This window comes from Fragaria vesca, linkage group LG3 (genome assembly GCF_000184155.1).
Source record: "Fragaria vesca subsp. vesca linkage group LG3, FraVesHawaii_1.0, whole genome shotgun sequence".
Classification (NCBI taxonomy): domain Eukaryota; kingdom Viridiplantae; phylum Streptophyta; class Magnoliopsida; order Rosales; family Rosaceae; genus Fragaria; species Fragaria vesca.
The window spans coordinates 19,528,040-19,547,833 of NC_020493.1; the positions used below are offsets into that span (position 1 = coordinate 19,528,040).

Below are 19,794 nucleotides of genomic sequence, written 5' to 3' on the forward strand. Positions count from 1 at the left end.
TTTTTAATAAAAACTGGAATTTTAGAATAAGATTTGACTGCCACAATAGTTAAATTTTTGAACTAAAACTCTAGTTTACAGTTGTATACATCAGATGATATCTTCATATATATAACATTGCAGATAAGTGTATCACACATGATGCCAATATCTTGTAATTGTTTCATTTGTTATCTGTTTATATGACATTGAGTGAAATATTATTTCTTTGTTGAATTAATATTTGGGATAAGTATGTATATGCATTTTCTGGTATTAAGATGAACTAGAAGCTTTATAAATATATATGCTACTACAGTTGTGATGAATCACTGATATTAAGTTCAAAAACTTCATTTTCAGCTACCCTGAATTATCCTATGAGCATCAATCAAATTGAATTGCTCAATGGACACAACTATCAGAAGTGGAAAAGAGACATAGAACTGAACTTGGCTATATTGGACTTTGATCATGTCCTCAAGGAAGATCCACCCACTGCACCTGCTGCAAATGCTTCCAAGGAAACTAAGGAGAAATATGAGACTTGGATGAAGCACAATAAAATGGCACTGATCTGCATCAAAAAGAGCATGAATAGCTCTGTCATGGGTAGCATTCCTGATTCTGAATATGCAAGGGAGTATATGGCTTCGATTGCTAAGAAATACAAGGTTTCTAACAAGGCTGAGATAGGGAGGCTTATGAACAAACTGACTGGACTCACTTACACTGGGGGAAGCATCAGGGAGTATATCATGAAAGGAGCTGATATTGCTGAAAAACTTAAGGGCCTAAAGATGAACATTGAGGAACCATTACTGGTGTTTTTGCTGCTGAACTCATTCCCTGATGAATATAAGCATCTGAAAAGCCTCTATAACACACAAAAGGAAAAATGGAGTGTCAATGAACTGATCTCCATTTGTGTGCAGGAAGAAGAGGATAAAGTCAAAAAGGGGAAAGAGGTTGCTTTCAACTATGTTGATAAGCCAAAGTACAAGAAGCAGCAATTTGGCAAAAAGCATTTTGGCAACAAATATGGTAACAAAGATGGTGCTTCCAGTTCTGGAGTGAAAAAGGCTCTGAATAAGGGTAAGCCTCACAAAACCAATGGTCCAATGAAGTGCTTCTTCTGTAAGCAAACTGGACATTTCAAGAAGGATTGTGATGGTTTCAAAAACTGGCTGAAAAAGAAAGGTACTTTTCTGTTAAAAACGATTTTCTTATTATAGTCTCATGCATGTGTTACTGAAAATTCATGGTGGTTCGATACTACCTCACCTATTCATGTTATCAATTCTGTGCAGGGATTATTCAGTCAAACAATCCCAAGAAGGAATGAAACCAAAGTCTGCACTACAAGTGGACAAGGGGTGACAGTTCAAGCTGTAGGATCTGTGAAGTTGATGTTTAGGAATAACTATGTTTTAGTCTTAAATAATGTGTATTGTATTCCCTCAATAAAGAGAAACCTTATCTCTGGTTCTCAATTTGTATCGAATAATGGCTATGACTTTTCTACTGGCAATAATAAGTCTATGTGTTTTTATAAAAATTCTCAATGTTTTGGTACTGCAGATCTTATAGAAGGTTATTGGCATATGAATTGTGTTAATGCAAATACTCAAAATGTCAAGCATGATATCTGCAGCATTTCTAAAACTATAGGAGTCAAAAGAAAACATAGTTCTTACACATCTTCTTTTCTATGGCATAAGAGATTAGGGCATATTTCTAAGCAAAGATTGCATGAGTTAGTAAAGCAAGAGATTTTACCTGCATTAGATTTTACTGATTTTGAAACATGCATTGATTGTTTGAAGGGAAAAATGACAAACAAGAGAAAGTTTAACTCTAAACAGGCTACTGAATTATTGGCCTTGATTCATACAGATGTATGTGGCCCATTCCCAGTTCAAACAATATGTGGAAACAGCTATTTTGTGACATTCATAGATGATTTTTCCAGATTTTGTATTTTATATTTGATTCTGAAAAATCACAAGTCTTAGATGTTTTCAAAATTTTCAAAACTGAAGTTGAGAGACAAACAGAAAAGCTTATTAAAGTTGTCAGATCAGATCGTGGTGGTGAATATTATGGGAGATATTCAGAAAAAGGGCAACATAAAGAACCCTTTGCTGCATATTTAGAACAATGTGGCATTGTTGCTCAATATACAACCCCATATACACCAGAACAAAATGGTGTTTGTGAGAGAAGAAATAGAACTCTCATGAATATGGTGAGAAGCATGTTTTCCAGGTCTGGTTTACCAAGGTTCTTATGGGGAGAGGCTTTAAAGACAGCAAACTACATATGCAATAAAACTCCCAGCAAGTACATCAACAACACTCCTTTTGAAAATTGGAATGGTTACAAGCCAAGTCTGAATCATTTGCATGTGTGGGGATGCAAGGCAGAAGCAAGAGTTTATAATGGAGATAATGACAAGCTTGAACCAAAATCTGAATCAGCATATTTTATTGGCTATTCAGAAAAGTCAAAGGGTTTCAAGTTCTACAATCACTCAAGGCACACCAGAATATTTGAAACTAATAGAGCTGCATTCTTTGATGAGTTCTTTGACACAAATGATGAGATGATGGATAGTGCACAGAAGAAACAATACTTCAACATGGATGAGTGGTTTGTATATCCAGAATTGGTTCAGCAAAATACTAGTGCTACTATTCAAAGTGAAGTGCCAAGTGTAGTTGTGGAAAATCAAATTCAAGATGTCACTGCAACAGCACCAATAATTGAGGAAATTCCTCAAGAAGTTAATATGGAGACTCAAGAAGTAGAAAATACAGTAGAACAACAAGAAGTGGCTGAGGAATATCCAGTTTTGAGGAGATCAGAGAGGGCTAGAAGACCTGCAATTTCTGGTGATTATCATTTATATGCAGTTGAATTTGATTTGGGGGAAGATGATCCAACTACACTTAAAGCTGCTATGAAATCGCAGAATAGTCACAAATGGAGATTAGCAATGGAAGATGAACTTCAAAGCATGTCATAGAATGGAGTTTGGATTTTAGTTGATAAAACTGAGGATATGAAGCCAATTGGATGCAAATGGGTCTATAAAACGAAAAGGGATGCAGAAGGCAAGATAGAAAGATACAAAGCAAGGCTTGTGGCAAAGGGATACAATCAAAAAGAAGGGATAGATTATAATGAGACATTCTCCCCAGTCTCAACAAAAGATGTGTTTAGAGTGATAATGGCGTTGACAGCACACTTTGATCTTGAGCTGCATCAGATGGATGTCAAGACCGCATTCTTGAATGGAAATTTGGAGGAAAATATTTACATGTTGCAGCCAGATGGATTTGTGGAAGATGAGAAGAAGGTCTGCAAGTTACAAAAATCCATTTATGGTTTGAAGCAGGCTTCAAGGCAATGGTATTTGAAATTCGATGCAGTGATTACCAGTTTTGGTTTTGAAGAGAATAAGTTGGATGAATGTGTGTACTGCAAGATCAGTGGGAGCCATTTCATATTTTTGGTTCTTTATGTTGATGATATACTGTTAGCAAGCAGTGATTTCAGTTTGCTGAAAGCCACAAAGGAGTTTTTAATGAAGAGTTTTGATATGAAGGATATGGGGGAAGCACATTATGTTCTTGGTATTGAGATCAAAAGAGACAGGAAGAGAAACATGTTGGGATTGTCTCAGAAAAATTACATTGATAGAGTGCTGCAAAGATTTGGAATGGATAAATGCAGAGGAGGTAGTGTACCTATGTCTAAAGGTGATAAGTTGCACAAGGGACAGTGTCCTAAGAATAATTTGGAGAGGAAAAGCATGGAAAATGTGCCATATGCTGCTTTAGTTGGGAGTTTGATGTATGCGCAAGTGTGTACAAGACCAGATATTAGTTTTGCAGTGAATATGCTTTCAAGATATCAATCAAATGCTGGTCAAGAGTATTGGATTGCTGGCAAGAAAGTGTTGAGGTATTTGATGAGCACCAAAGATCACATGTTGGTGTTTAAGAAGTTGGAAAATCAAGAGTTAGAAATTGAATGTTACACTGATGCATCATATAAGCAAGACTTTGATGATTTGAAATCGACTTCTGGATATATCTTCATGCTTGCTGGAGGAGCAATTTCATGGAAAACCAACAAACAAGAACTGACTGCTACTTCAACTTTTCAAGCAGAATATGTTGCCATTTTTGAAGCTACTGCACATGCCCTATGGTTAAGAATTTTATTGCTAGAATGAGAGTGGTAGACTCAATTGAAAGGCCAATGGTGCTTTACTGTGACAATGCAGCAGCTGTGTTCTTTTCAAAGAACAATAAAAGGACATCTGGTTCTAGAAATATAGATGTGAAATACTTTTCAGTGAGAGAAAGTGTAAGAGATAATGAAGTGGCAGTGATTAAGATTGGAACAAGGAAGCAACTAGCAGATCCACTGACAAAGGCATTACCAGTATCAGCTTTTATAGATCATGTGAAGAACATGGGAGTTTTAAGTGATTTTAATGATTAACTTATGAAGTATTGTTGTAAGACAATAATATATGGCAATATATCAGTGTTTGCACTTGTTAATCTTTTCAGGATTCATCAAGTACTTTATATATTTTGGATGAAATATTATTCAAAGAATGATGCTGCATAATTAAGTGTGTGTATATACCTTCATATATTTTCTGGTTTTATATCAGTAAGATATGCAGTTTTCAATTAGGCCATCAGGATCATATACTTATTTTCGATTACTTAATATATAACATGATTTTACTAGTGGTAATCCATGTGATTGAGGTTACTGTAGTGTGATTGCAAGAGACTGGTAATTTTTATAGATATATCATGTTCTTCTGCAGTTCATTATGGATGAACTTGATTGACAGGTTTTTGAAGCAGATGGAGTTTTACATTTTGTTCAAGTGTGCAATTTCAGTCAAGCTTATTCATAGATTGATAAATATAATTCTAGTTCAGTGGGAGATTGTAAGATGCAGCTATGCTGCATATGGAACTAGACTTATATTTATAAGTCTTGAAGAAGCTTTTGTACAGAATGCAAAACACTGAATATAACTTATATATTCTTATGTGTATTAATCGAATTAGTTACATATATATATAAGTTGGACATCTGTTAGAATTCGAATTTGAATTCTAAGTGGAATCATTAAGACAAGATAAGGATTAAGACAAAGGGAAGTTATTGACAGTTCCTTGATGGAAGGAACTGTCATGTAACCAACTGCAGCAGTTAAGAAACTGCAGCAGCCTATAAAGCCTATCTAGATCCCTGCTAGAACACTAATCATTCTCATAAATATTATCCCATCAATAGAGAGAAAACTGAGTGGATCTAGGAGAAGATCAAGATGGATACGAACACAATTCAAACAAGTTAGTACAGCAAAACTTAGATGCATTTGATCTATATTTGACATAGCTTAATCTAAATATATGTTTATGCAGTAAATGAAAACTTACACCTCTCAAGCTTGATCTCTTGACACTCAGATAATCAAAAATTGTTATAATGTTTTTGGAAAAAAGATGTAGGAGGAGAAATTAGGTGAAGTTCTTTCGAAACATCTTCATGGTGAGTGATGAAATAATATGAGGTTGCTAATTTCATCGACTAGACTAAGTTGTTTAATTTTGAGTTAACTCCGATAACATAGGTAACATGGATATTTTTGACATTTTCTACATGAAGTACTAATTTTAGTTGTATCAATTTGGTTAGTTAAAAAATAATTAGACATATGGCACGATCATCTTCTTTAAGACTTGATAGTTGATACACATACAAGACGCATACGTCAATTGATTCCTCGAACCAGCAAGGAAGATGACTTGTACTATAGATAGGGTTGGACGTCAACTAGCTTCTCCTTTCGGCGTCGTTGATCTTCGTGGCCGTCCACAGCCGACCACCGTTTTTATCTTCAGGATCGACCTATCTAGCAAGTTGGGATTTGCGGGAGTTGAATGGATAATTTCTAGACTGTGTTGAGCTGAAAACCTTGGATTTGGATAATGATGCTTTGGAATTGGAAGGGTAAACGTACAAAGCAGCTAGAAAGGAAGATCGATATGATGCTTTTAAAAACTTTCATTTTGGAATATCCAAAAGAGAGAGTACCAAGAACCTTACAAAACCAGTCGGTGATAAAGTCTCCATGCCTTTGTGGAGTGGTGAAGTGGTGAACACTTTTATCAAATCCACGAAAGGTCATTTCATTGTTGGTTAACAATGAGGCCCAACATTTCACAAGCAAGGAAACAATGAAGCCCAAAACAAACAAAAATCGGCTAGCCCAACTTGTTCAACAGCATGAGACCAGGCCCGTATAACTGTGTGTGTGTAAAGAACATGCGTCTAACTTGGTCAACAAAGGATTTATAATACACATGGATACTATGTTTTACTACCTTCAAGTAACAAACTTTGTGCAAACACCTTGACACTTTGTAAGATGGCTACAGAAGGTGTCATAGTTCTTTTTCTCCCTCTCACTTTACCTGATGACATGGTAGAAGTAGAACTACTTGTATCCTCGAATAAGCTACCAAAGTTTGTTAACCCACGGTGGATGTTTCTTGTACATTGTTGACGATACATGCCTACATACCATGCCCGCATTGATCCAACGATGTGCGGGCATCATAGGGGTATCTACCACTCATTGCAAGGGCTGAGGCATTGTTGGATTAGTGTGTGCGTGACATACACACATACATAATAGAGCTTTCGTGGAAAGAAATGATTGAAATAAAAAAGACAAGTATGAAGGGACTTCAACAAATAAGACATAAATCGGGTAACAATCACTTATAGAGTTTGAGGCCACTAATTGTTGAAACTCGCAAGACCACAGCTTAGGGTTTCCATTTTGATGAATGTACTTACTAACTTCCAAAATATCAATCAACCTACCCAATTGGTGAAAAAGAATTAGCAATGAGCAAATGATTAGCACCAAAGAACCAAAAAATAGAAACAAAGTCCTAATATAGTAAATTAGCTTTCAATTTAGGTGGTGACAACAACTTGGACCAAACCGGCACAGTAAAATGTAAATTACTACTGTCCGGCTACAATGTTTTACTGCTACTTTGAAATTTGAAAAGTTGGATAACATATCATATTGACGGACGTAAAACCGGATTTAACTCCAGTTTAATATCTTGCTCAGGAAACGACAAATATAGCGTACTCTCTCTCTCTCTCTCTCCCCCTTGTGCTTTCCCTCTGTGTTCTGCGTTTTGTAATCTAGTGCTTCTCATCACTCACTCACGCTCCTCAAACAGTGAGACCTTCCAACACTTCACTCCACTATCCATATTTCAAAGCCTCGGAAACTGCGACAAGATTAGAACAACAACAACAAAGAAGAAGAAGATTCACAAAGCTCACACTGTAAGGTAGCAAGGTAGTAGAACTCCCATTGTAGATTTGCTCTTGTATGTTGTATGTTCATGTTGTTTGGTTTCTGCTTGCTGGGAAAATGTGGGAAGATAGAGAAGAGGGGAACCACAGAATCTCACTTGCATTTTTCAGCATTTTGTTTCTGAACCCAAATGGGTTTCTGTTTCATGGCAAAACCCAAACTGGGTTGGTGTTTTTTGTTTTCTGTTTTTGTTTTGGGTGTTGATATTTTTGACTTCTTTTACTGGATTCTTTCTAGGGTAAATGATGTTTCTTTCAAGCTTTTTTTGGCTGAAATCTGGGCATGAAAAGAAGCTCATCTGCTGAGTGGTACAGTGTAGCTCTTCTTTTCTTGTTCAAGAGCTTCATTGTTGCAGGCTTTTTTTTCTTTTGGTTTTTATTATTTTATTTTAATTTTGGATAACATAAAAGCAAAGCGAATCTCGAAAAGTCTACACAATCTACTTTTGTTTTCCCTCCGAGGAGGCCATTGTTTTAGGTTTTTTAATAGCTCCATTGCTTGTATTTTACTGTAAATGCTGATTCCATCTTCTTTTGTTTGGGGTAGGTTTTAGATCTGTTTGTGTTTGTTTGTTTCGATGGAAAATAAAAATGATAATTTTTTGAGAAAATAGTGTTGTGTGTTAAAGTCAAGAAACAAGCTTGTTTGGTGGTTGTTCCAACTCCCCTCACTATCTGAAAAGGTTTGATTAGTTGAATGCAATCATTTTGTGTTCTTCATTTTCAATTTGGTGCCCCATACTTCACGGCAAAACTGGAGGAGTCAATGTGTTTCTCTATATCAGCCATGTTTCGGTGATTCGGGGGGGGGGGGGACTGGAGGAGTCAATGTGTTTCTCTATATCAGCCATGTTTCGGTGAGTTCGGGGGGGGGGGGGGGGTTGGGGGGGTAATTACACGCGAATAGCTGCAGATTACAGTGATGGGTCTTTTGAGCATGGATAGAGTGTGGAACTATGTAGTAAGCATTTAATTGGCTTTTGAGATATTCTTCATTCATTTTTGTTCTGTGATATACAAAAAGAAAATTAACTGATCGTTGGTTTTGTGGGTTTGGAATAGAGAATGGTTTGGTGCAATTTATGATTGGCACATCTTTGCCATAATTGCCTTTTTCTTTCATGATGATAAGGAGCACATGCCCTTCATGAAACCTATTTATTTCTCTTGCATAGAAACATTGGATCCTCCTGGCCCAGCTTGTGATATGATCTAACTGTTTTTCAGGTCTTGTGGGTCGGAGGCATTCAAGTAGTGGAGCTTTAGATTACTGCTAGCTCCCTCTCAACTTTGCTCCTAGAAAAGCAGCCAAATATGCAAACCCCAAAAGCAAGGTAACTCCGGCTTATATATGATTCTCTTCTCCTTTGGCCTTATAGGCTTTTGTTGGTCTGTTGCATGATAGAACAAACGCTTATTTGAGCAGAAGGTAACTGTGTGTGGTATATTGTACTTACGTCGTTGCTATACTGATGTTCTTGTGAGCTCCTTGTATGACTTTAGCCTCTCATGTTTTTGTAAGCTTAGCTTCACATTTTGTTTCGTGATTGTTCTATCTATGTAGAATGTCATTCTCGTATCCTTTTATCTGTTTGCAACTGCATTAGAAACTTTCACTGCTTGATATGCAAGTGGCAATAGGCAATGTACAAGTTTCTTCTATCAGTGTCATTATAAAGATATAACAACCTCTTGTCTTCTTCCTTTGCGGTTTTGCTGGGTCCTCTTGGCAGCTATAATGCAGCCTGCAGGACCCACTTGAACTACCGGAGGATCTGAAAGGACTCCTCTCAGGATCAATTGAGCAACTGTAGTTGTATAATCTTGTGGCCACATTAGACTGAGGATTTATTAATTTGGCAAATTTGATTTTTATGGTGTCTTTCTTTCTATCAGACATTTGAAGAGAACACAACCTTTAATTTTATTGTATCAGTATCCAAATAAGTGAAGTATATTTCTGGTAGCATATAAGACTTTTGAAATCTTTGTTTCAGTGTGTCTATTATGCTCTATTGTGTTCACATGTGCTATATAGTGGATTTTCAATTATTGATGGTCATTGCACGGCAGAATTTGTTGGCCGTTCAAATCAGTGTTGCAACGAAGTGTGTGGTTTCTATTTTGGTGTGGGTGTGGGTGTATGTCATTTTGTTGTTAATGCAGGATTTTTCCATTAGTAAATGTTACAAGGCTTCCAACTAGTAGAATATTCACAATATGAGGTCATCCATGAACAATAAGAATCATATTTTTGTGATAGTATATATAATTGTAACGGGTGAAAGGAAAAAATAACAAAGCATGACTATGGACCTTTGGTATGTGAACTGGGATAAATGACAGCAATGCCAGATAGTAAGGGCTTAGATTAGCCTCCCCTCTCTCTTTCTATGTATTATCCTCCTCTGGATTCTGGAAGATATCTAATTTTCTAAACTCTTACTGTATTATGCAGTTTTCTATTGTGACTTTAGAGTGGAACTTGATAGCTCCAGCTCTGTGGCTTTACAGTTTTCAACTGTACCAGTTCATGTTTACCTTTGTAATTTTTTCGGTGGTGACTGATCCACTTGTCACCCTGGAATGTGTGTTTAATCTATTGATAATCTAGGGTCATACATACATGATACATCACCTGTCGTCTTGATTACCTCAGATCACAATTTCTCCATTTCTGGTCTCGTTGCTTTTCTTATTTCCTCCTTTATTTCCAAGAAGCTTTTGATCATGAGACCTGACTGTTATTTTGCTAATCGTCTATCAGAAGTGGTGCCTCTGAAGTACCTCAACGGGTATCCCCCACTCAAAGGGTAACACCGCCTCTAAGGGTATCCCCAACTCAAAAAGATTCTCCTCGAGTAGTGCGCCGCCAACTTAAGCCAACTGCTTTGGAGACTGATCCTGCATCTACTTCAAATCAAGCTAGACGTCTATCTAAAGACAGAAGCCCAAAAGTCAATGAGAGGCGGTCACCCAGAAGTCCATTGCCTGAGGTATTTTTGATTTTACCCACATTGATTTCTCAGTTGTTTCACAATATTTAGATAAAGTGCTGTACAACCATAGGACTGTGGTCTAGGGATAATTTGATGCCAGAGCGGTACTGCTTGGATTGGAAGAGAACTTGTTTGGTTTTCACATAATCTAGGTTGTTTTCTGGGTGAAATTTTGGTTCTTTAAAGTTGTATGCCACATAGCAGTAATTTTTGTTATATGCAACTCTGGTGTATGTTAAGAATGTTTCTGATTTCTCAACAAAAAGTTTGTTTGTCTCCTGTGTTATTGATGCACATTGCCATATGTGTGTGTGTGTGTGTGTGTGTGTGTGTAACTATTACACATCATGATCTTCAGTAATTTTATTTGTACAGTAGATTCTTGGTTTTAGTTTGTCAGTTCTTCTTCATCAATTTTAAAGAAGGTATTCTTTCCCCACACATCATTTGCACGTTTACCCTTTTCATCACGTGTACACGTTTTATTTGTACATAGAAGCGTTAGTGTGGCATTCTTTGTATGCTTTTCTTATAATCATATCTACCCTTCACCAGAAGAAAGGCCCAAGTAGAGTATCTGAATTGGAATCTCAGATTACTCAACTCCAGGAGGACTTGAAGAAAGCAAACAACGAGCTTCAGTCTTCTGAGTCATGCAAGAAACAAGCTCAGCAAGATGCTGAGGAATCAAAGAAGCAATTTCTCGCCTTGTCATCAAAGCTTGAAGAGTCTCAGCAGCAGATTCCTGATCTTTGTATTTCTGAGGAAGCCCGTGTTATCAAGCTCCAAAAGATTTCACAAGAAAAAGATCAAGCATGGCAGTCAGAGCTTGAGGCTGTCCAGAAGCAGCACTCAGTCGATGCAGCTGCCTTGGCATCTGCCATTGATGAGATTGAAAGGCTTAAACTGCAGCTTGAAATGGTAGCTGTAACTGAGGCTGATCAGACGAAGCATGCTGAATCAGTCAATGTAGAGCTCCAAAGCTTGAAAGTAAACTTGGCAGAAACTCTTTCACTTGTAGAGAACATGAAAAACGAATTGAATGACTGTAAGGAAGCTGAGGCTCAAGCACAAGCACAGGTTAGTCAAACCCTGCTGCAGCTGGAATCTGCAAGAAGAACGGTGGAGACACTCAGTTCAGATGGCATGAAAGCCATGGAAGCTTACAACTCGGTTGCTTCTGAGTTAGATCAGTCAAAAGCGCGGGTAAATTCACTAGAAGAAATTGTTGCCAAACTCAAGGCTGATCTGGATAATGTTAGCAGCAACAATGACCTTGAGCGGGAATTTGGAGAAAAGCACGAGTCCATGAGACCAAATGAGGTCGAGGCAGAGCTTTACAACTTGAAGTCTGAAGTGAAACGACTAAAATCTACTCTTGAGACTGCTGAGACCAAATACCATGAAGAACAAATTCAGAGCACTGCGCAGATAAGAAGTGCTCATGAACTGGTAGAGCAGATGAGATCTGCTTCTAGTCAGAGAGAGGATGAACTGGAGGATGAACTGAAGAGAACCAAAGCTGGTGTTGAAGCGTTGAAGGCCCACCTAATGGATAAGGAAACTGAGTTACAATGCATTTCAGAGGAAAACGAGGGGCTGAATGTGAAGCTTCAGCAGAGCCTGTCATGCCAGAGAGAGTATGAACTGGAAAAGGAAGTGAAAGAACTGACAAAACTTGTTTCAGATTTGAAGGCTCATGTGATGGATAAAGAAACAGAATTGCAGAGTATATCAGAAGAAAATGAAATGCTGCGAGTGGAAATCAATAAAACCGAAATGGACAAGAACAAAGCGAATGAGGAGGTAGTGGCAGAAGTACAGGCAGCAAGATGTGCCGAGAGAGAGGCTCTCATGAAACTTGGAATTGTGATGGAGGAGGCAGATAAGAGCAGCAAGAAGGTAGCAAGGGTGACTGAACAGCTGGAGGCAGCACAGGCGGCCAGTGCAGAATTGGAGGCGGAACTGAGAAAGCTGAAGGTGCAGTCTGGCCAGTGGAGGAAAGCTGCTGAGGCAGCTGCAGCCATACTTTCCTCAGGGAACGGCAAGATCATGGAGAGAACTGTATCCATGGATAGCAACTATCATGTTCCTGGAAAGCTTGGCTCACCGTACTCAGAAGATATGGATGACGAGATGCTGAAAAAGAAAAATGGGAACATGCTGAAGAAGATTGGTGTCTTTTGGAAGAAGCCACAGAAATAGAAATTCTGCCAGGCAGGTTAATATTCGCTCTGGTTACATCAACACTATGGTTCTGATCGTTGCAATTATTCTTGTTCTTCTAAGTTCTAACAGGCTTCCTCTCTATCCTTTGACAGATGTGGTTTTGGGTACACTGAAGTCATTTGGTTTAGCTGCAGGTAATTTGCTGAGGCTACTATAATTAGTGTGGTGGCTATGTACTACACAGATGATGATTATTTTGGTTCATTCTGTTCTACCAGAGTACTGTAATGATGAATTTTCTCTGCTTTATGGATATTGAGCTGTTAAGCCATTAGTTATCGAAGGTACATGGTACTGTGTATGTATCGGTAAGACAAATTCTGCTGTTATGAAGACAATTATGTATTAAAGTATTGAGCTGTTGTTCTTGATTATGGTCGTGTCCATTGTAGTTTCAGCTTTGACATGGCAGAGTGTAAGCCCCTGTTGGATAAAACTGGAATCAAGAATTTTAAGAGCAACTACTGTATTTGCAAGGAGGAGACTTTAACACTAGTTTTTATTAGAATCTTAAGTACACGACGAGTATCTTTCATCTATTTTAGTCCGAATACTCTTTCAGGAATAGGTCAGGTCATCTGCTTAGTTCTATCATGCAAATCTGAAATCTCAACTGTGACCGATCCGGGGAAATGTTTAGGACTCCCTACATTTTAGCATCGTTCAAAGAAAGCTGCTTTGGGTTACATCAAAGATTCAATCACCAACAAGGTGAAAGGGTGGAAGCAAAGCTACTCTTAGTCAGACCGTAAAAGAAATTCTGATGAAAGCTACTGCGACAGCTTGTTCTACCAATGTGGATGTCTACTATTTAGGAAGGTCTATTGGAGTTGGTCGAACCGTGAAGTCTCATTTGGGGGTGCTATCTTCATTTTAGCACCTCATTTTGCAGTAACCCAATACCATGAGGTGCTATATGGGAAGAGAATCAAGAGACATATATGGGAATATCACTTTCACTATTATTGATTAAAATATAATACGAGTATATGTAGTGCCTGTTATTTCGTTTTGCACCATATTCAAAATCTTTGATGTAATTGTTATTCCATTTCTGGGTCGTCTAACCCCTTTCAAACATGTTTGTTTAGTTCAACATGTAATGTTGCTCCTGCTGGCTTTGCCTCTTTCTTTGGTGGTTAATGGTCAACAACTATAGAATAGAGTGAAACTCTGTATGGCAGAGTGTTACATGGCAACAAAAAACAAACAAACAGTAGGAAGCCAAGAAGAGACCTTAATAGTGGAGGGACAAAAAAAAATAAAAAAATTGAGTCTTAGCGACTTAAATAACCTAAATTTCAAATCAGATTTAAATTAAGAAAAAATAAACTTGTAGACTCTCAAATAAGTGAGCAAAAATAATATCATGCCTATGTAGATATACACATATAATCTCATTCGTATCGTTATGTGTGGATGTACCAAAAATTCTCTAGAGACATTTGTAATATCTCTATTATCTTGTGAAAAAATAAAAAGATTCAGGGGATCAGGGATAGTGGGTGCGGGTCGAGGCTGATAAAGGCCCATTTCATTAGTAAATCTATATCGAAAGCCCAAAAGAAGGAGGTATATTTAAGTGGGTAGAACAAGGCACTAGGGTTTCCCATCGCCTTATTAAAGCTCTGGTTGCTCTCTCCTGCCGCGCCGAAGCTCTCTCTCTCTCTCTGTCGCAGTCGCTGCTTTGAGCCTCTTCGCCCTCACTCATCATCATGGGGTCAGTCTCCTCCTCCTTCCTTTCAGATCGATCCTCTCTCACTCTTTGTTTCTCTTCTCTTAAATTATTTCATGGTTAAAGCTTCTCGTCTAGGATCTACCCAAGTTTCAGTTACCTAGTTGAATAAGATGGTAGAATTGTCTGGAATTAGTACAGTTTCTTTTAGTAGTTGATGTTGAATATTTGAAAACTTTGTATACTGTTCTTCGGTGTTTGTTGAGTAATTAGTTTGAGTACCGAAATTTTGTAGTGGCTAGGTTGCTAGATTGTTCGTTGTCGAAGATTTTATACCTTTGAATCCATGTGCAGTGAGAATACATAGATTTATAGTTATTGAGATTATGTTTAACAGTCAGTTTGATGAAGTGGTAGTGTAAAATTTAGAGTTTAATGAAATGAAAGGTGTAGCCTTGTTTTGTACATCAAATGTGAATTGCTTTTCAGGTTTTGTTGGGAATTTTGTCAACTGTGAAATTATTTCTGTGTGCCAAAGCTTATTGAGCTTTTCATCCTTGAAAGGAGTATGAACCATTTACGGTTTGCCCAGTTGTGTTTTTGTATTTGTAAGATTGAGTTTTTATGTTTTTGGTGTGTTGAGTTAATCTGTAGAAAAGCTCTCGGCTTGAAAACTTGTTTGTTTGGGCTTGAACTGTTAATCTTCAAATTGTATAACTGCTAATGGATTTGAATGCCAGGCTATCTTCATCCATCAGTTCTTAGATTATATGAATATAACAATGCTTCAAACATCAATTGTGTGGGAATTTTTTGTTGGTTTGTATTTGCTCTGAGCCCTGCTTGAAATGCTTTACTTTACTTAACACTGCTAGCCAATTTTTACAGGAAAACACGTGGAATGGGAGCAGCTCGCAAGCTGAAGAACCACCGTAGAAGGCAAAGGTGGGCTGACAAGTCATACAAGAAGTCCCATCTTGGAAATGAGTGGAAGAAGCCATTTGCTGGATCTTCTCATGCTAAGGGAATTGTTCTTGAGAAGATGTATGGGAAATAGTCTTGATGGAATTTTCTTTTTAAACCAACTTGTTCAGTTGGAATATTTGAGCATGTAGTCCTAACTGGTTTTGGTGATTATTTTGCAGTGGTATTGAAGCTAAGCAGCCTAACTCTGCCATTAGGAAGTGTGCTAGGGTTCAGCTTATCAAGAACGGGAAGAAGATTGCTGCCTTTGTGCCCAACGATGGTTGCTTGAACTACATTGAAGAAAATGTGAGTATAATGGAGAAGTATTTCGTGTTGTACCAGTATTGAATTATGTTTTGTGGATTTACTGATTATTGTGTCTACATGCAGGACGAGGTGTTGATTGCTGGGTTTGGACGTAAGGGTCATGCTGTTGGTGATATTCCCGGAGTTAGGTTTAAGGTTGTGAAGGTCTCAGGTGTGTCACTCTTGGCTCTCTTCAAGGAGAAGAAGGAGAAGCCTAGATCTTAAGTTTATGGTTCATGAGTTGAGCTACTGAAATGTTTTGATTCAGATACAATTTTGTCATCACTCTTAAGACCATGCTTGGCAATCAGATGCTTATGCTTTGTTTTTTGAAATTTCAGTGGTTGTTTCGGTTCTTACTCTATTCTGTGTTCAAATGTTATATCCTTGTCATTATGTAGCTCAACATGTTTTCAAAATCTTCGTTCCAGTTTGACATTGGTTCAGTTGACTTTTTCGAAGATGTCGGCTGTTCTGGTGAGAACCCAAATCTGATTTATGTAATGCTCTTGCCACCATTAAACTTGAACTCGAGGGTCTCATCTAGTCGGAAATGATAAATGTTTGGAATTTTGCAACCCTAAATCGCGTCAATTATTGTTGACCACATGAGCAATCTGTTTTGCCAATTGATCCGAGTTGATTGGATTCATGTGTGGGTTGAAGGTGGAAATAAGCTTAAATAACACGGTAGCAAAATTAAACTCTTTGTCGATCCTAAGGGAGTTGCTGCGCACAGCTTCTTCTGCTTCGTATTGCAACAGAAGAGACGTTATGTCTTCTCTTCACTCCATTGTTTTTAACTTCAGCAGTCACTTTAGCCTCGTGTCATTCTCAACCTCCAAATCCAATCAAGACCAGAAACACCCAGATTGTTAAGACTGCTGCAACTGTTGCTGTCTTAGTCTGGGTCAGTTAACTACTTCACAGGTTTTCCCTCCCTCCCATAATCATGTGTGGGGAGCTCTCATTGTATTTCATGACAGGCTGACATGAAATACCATCAGATTCTTCTTCTTTTTTGATTGAAAATGACTTGTATAAACTCAACGAGAAATACATCAAATGGGCTGGTCGTGCAAACCCTTCGGCAGAGAGGGGATTGATTGTGCTTTACAGCAATTGTGTTTCAGGTCGCTAGCTCATACTTTCAACACATAATTAAATTATTAAAATGCTTTTGTTTCATTGTCTTTCTTATAAAAATAATTGTTTGAACAAAATAAAATTACAAAAATCAGGAAAAGGAAAACAATATATATATATATATATGAAGATGAAACTGAACAGGGTGTGCCCGTAGAATGAATCTCCAATGAAAACAACCTTTGTCGAATTGAACTGAGCTCTGTCTAGAGATTCAATCCTCGAAATTTATTTCCCTACTACCATTTGAAGTGAGAGAATCAGATTTGCTGAAGACGATGATGATAATGCGCGGCAGCAGCAGAGGACGAAGAGGTATGCCTTTCCGTCTCTTTGATGATTTAGTCAGCCATAACTCGGCCTTGTTTCATTCTCAAACCTCTAAACCAAAGTCTACAACCACCCAAGTTGCCCAGATCGGGACAGAGCTCAATATCAGTAATCTTGAATATGCCCGCAAGGTGTTCAATGAATTGCTTCACAGGCGTCCTCGGCCTTCTGTTGTTCTTTTCAATCAAGTCTTGTGTCAAGTCGTGGAGCTGAAGCACTATGCGGAAGCCATCACTTTGTTTCAACAAATGCGTCTCTCTGGAATTAGTCCCAGTAATTATTCTCTAAATATACTCATGAACTGCTATTCCCATTTGAACCGAGTTGGGTTCAGTCTATCCGTATTGGGTCTGTTCTTCAAATCTGGTCTCCAACCGGATGACACGACTTTTACCACTCTTATCAAAGGCTTTCTTCTTCAGAACAGAGAGGCCAATGCTGCATTAGTTTTCAGAAAAATGGTGGAGGCAGGTATTCAGCCCAATGTGTTCACTTTCGGCAAATTGATAAAGCGCTTGTGCAGCAAGGGTAACAATGTTGCAGCCATTCAATTGTTAAGAAGAATGGAAGGAGGACCTTGCAAGCCTGATGTAGTTGTGTACAGCATGATCATCGATAGTCTCTGTAAGAATGCCATGATTGTAGACGCACTGAACCTCTTCTCTGAAATGCTCAGTAAGAGAATTACCCCAAACGTCATTACATATACCTCTTTGATTGATGGACTTTGCAAAGTAGGACACTGGAAACAGGCTACAAGGTTGTTGAATGAAATGGTGAGTCGAAATATTATTCCAAATGTTCACACCTTCGGTCTCTTGGTTGATTCCTTCTGTAAAGCAGGGAAGGTTCTGGAAGCTGAAACTGTGATTCAAATGATGATTCGCACAGATATGGAACCTAATGTGGTTACATACAATTCACTTATGGATGGTTATTGTTTGTGCGGAGAAATGAGCAAGGCAAAAGTAGTTTTTGATCGGATGGTTAGCAACGGCTACCTGGTTAACGTTCACAGTTATAACATATTGATACATGGATATTGTAAGCAGAAAGAGATTGATGAGGCAACAATTCTTTTTCAGGAAATGTCTCACAAAGGAATTGTTCCAAATACTGTTAGTTATAACACTCTTGTGGATGGTTTCTGCAAAGTCGGGAGGATACAAAGTGCAAAGAAGTTGTTCTCGGATATACAAGCTTGTGGTCAACTTCCAGATGTTCAAACTTATGCTATTTTACTGGAAGGCATATGTAAAAACCAACAGCTTTCAATGGCAGTTGAATTGGTTAGAGAGATGGAAGGCAAAAAGTTGTATCTGGATATTGTAGTGTACAATACTCTTATTCAGGGTTTGTGCAAAGATGGACAGATTGAATATGCAAAAGAAGTCTTCTGTGGGTTATCATCCAGGGGACTTCAACCTGATGTCCGGACATATAACATATTGATCAAGGGGCTTTGTCATGGAGGCCTAATGAGTGACGCAGTGAAGTTGCTAAAAGAAATGGAAGAGAAAGGATATCGTCCAGATGGTTGTACTTATAACATGTTTATCCTGGGGTTGATTAAGGATAATGAGACAGTACGGGCAAAGAAACTTATTCAACATATGGTGGAGAGTGGTTTCCCTGCAGATGCAACTGTGGGATTGATAGCTGAATTTTTCCCTAAAGTGAAAGGATATCGTCTAGATGGTTATAACACGTTTATCCTGGGGTTGATCAAGAATAAGAGACAGTACGGGCAAAGAAACTTATTCAACATATGGTGGAGAGGGGTTTCTCTGCAGATGCTACTGAGGGATTGATAGCTGAATTTTTCCCTGAAGTGAAAGTAGATCCTGGAACAGCCATTGTTAGAAGGTTCAATATAAACTGAATTATCTTTCAGTATTACTGTCCTGTAGCAATATAAGTTCCATTCTATTGCATGTACTAGCTTGATTAGTGATATGATATATGAGTATGCAAATATGGGCCTTTGGGCTATGTGGAAATAAGCTAATTGATTTTTGTATGTTGTGTCTATGACTACCTCTGTCGCGGCAGGATGGCGAAAAAAAAAAATCGAGGTAGCATTTGTGATATGTAATAGTAGAATCACTAGAATGTAATGTCCTTGCTTTGGATCGAAAACTTTTAATTGAAAACATGCTACGAGCTGGTTTAACCATCCTGCTGGTATGGATGTCGATAATACAACATACTGTAATACTTCTTTTTTCTGCAAGCTATCATTGTCCATGGTTATGAAGTTCTGGAAATTGAGACTGGGAGAAAGCGGAAAAGGCAGTGAATTTGTTAACTAAGTTGCTATCCTAATTGTTTTAGCTCTTGTGGTTGTAACTTGTAACTTGGATACTGATTAATAGTGCATTTCATTGGAGAATATCATAAGAGAGTTTTGTGTTCCTCCATAATTTACAGTATACAAAGCCATGTTCATCTGGTCAGTCAGTGACTTAGAGATTTATGGTCAATCACCCCTAAATGTAAATTGGAGTAGGAGAAATTACTGATCACTCCATTAACTTTCATGCGCTCGACAGTTTACTATCCATTAACTTTCAATTTCAATCGATCACTCCTCAAACTATCTAATGTCACACAATTAGGTTCATCCGTTAAGTGGCCGTCCAAATCAATGGTTAAGTTGCTAACTGGACATATTTTTCAATTGGAAATTCCATTTAACACCCCACCTCTCTCTCTCTC

The 19,794-nt window shown here is 38.0% G+C and overlaps 3 protein-coding genes across 3 annotated transcripts; all 3 read left to right on the top strand.

Moving 5' to 3' along the window:
- The first annotated feature begins 7,276 nt into the window (after positions 1–7,276).
- On the top strand, positions 7,277–12,958 carry LOC101303018 (interactor of constitutive active ROPs 3-like). Its single transcript, XM_004294629.1, has 5 exons — positions 7,277–7,395; positions 8,653–8,759; positions 10,193–10,421; positions 10,980–12,645; positions 12,746–12,958. Exons 2-4 carry the CDS (start codon positions 8,740–8,742, stop codon positions 12,627–12,629), a joined length of 1,899 nt encoding a protein of 632 aa, XP_004294677.1. The 5' UTR covers positions 7,277–7,395; positions 8,653–8,739; the 3' UTR covers positions 12,630–12,645; positions 12,746–12,958.
- Positions 12,959–14,229: 1,271 nt separating this feature from the next.
- Positions 14,230–15,977, top strand: LOC101303309 (40S ribosomal protein S23-like). The gene is made up of 4 exons (XM_004294630.1): positions 14,230–14,373; positions 15,217–15,372; positions 15,474–15,600; positions 15,685–15,977. Exons 1-4 carry the CDS (start codon positions 14,369–14,371, stop codon positions 15,823–15,825), a joined length of 429 nt encoding a protein of 142 aa, XP_004294678.1. The 5' UTR covers positions 14,230–14,368; the 3' UTR covers positions 15,826–15,977.
- A 1,038-nt stretch (positions 15,978–17,015) lies between these two features.
- LOC101292202 (putative pentatricopeptide repeat-containing protein At1g12700, mitochondrial-like) lies at positions 17,016–18,887 on the top strand. The gene has a single exon (XM_004295941.1). It carries the CDS (start codon positions 17,025–17,027, stop codon positions 18,885–18,887), a length of 1,863 nt encoding a protein of 620 aa, XP_004295989.1. The 5' UTR covers positions 17,016–17,024.
- Positions 18,888–19,794: the final 907 nt, after the last annotated feature.

What these genes read in the sequence shown, in the direction of transcription:
- LOC101303018 (XM_004294629.1), top strand. Translation starts at nt 8,740, where the DNA reads ATGCAAACCCCAAAAGCAAG. An exon ending in ATGCAAACCCCAAAAGCAAG is followed by an intron (nt 8,760 to 10,192) that starts GTAACTCCGGCT and finishes ATCGTCTATCAG; the next exon opens with AAGTGGTGCCTCTGAAGTAC. An exon ending in CCAGAAGTCCATTGCCTGAG is followed by an intron (nt 10,422 to 10,979) that starts GTATTTTTGATT and finishes ACCCTTCACCAG; the next exon opens with AAGAAAGGCCCAAGTAGAGT.
- LOC101303309 (XM_004294630.1), top strand. An exon ending in GGAATTGTTCTTGAGAAGAT is followed by an intron (nt 15,373 to 15,473) that starts GTATGGGAAATA and finishes ATTATTTTGCAG; the next exon opens with TGGTATTGAAGCTAAGCAGC. An exon ending in TGAACTACATTGAAGAAAAT is followed by an intron (nt 15,601 to 15,684) that starts GTGAGTATAATG and finishes GTCTACATGCAG; the next exon opens with GACGAGGTGTTGATTGCTGG.
- LOC101292202 (XM_004295941.1), top strand. Translation starts at nt 17,025, where the DNA reads ATGATGATAATGCGCGGCAGCAGCAGAGGACGAAGAGGTATGCCTTTC.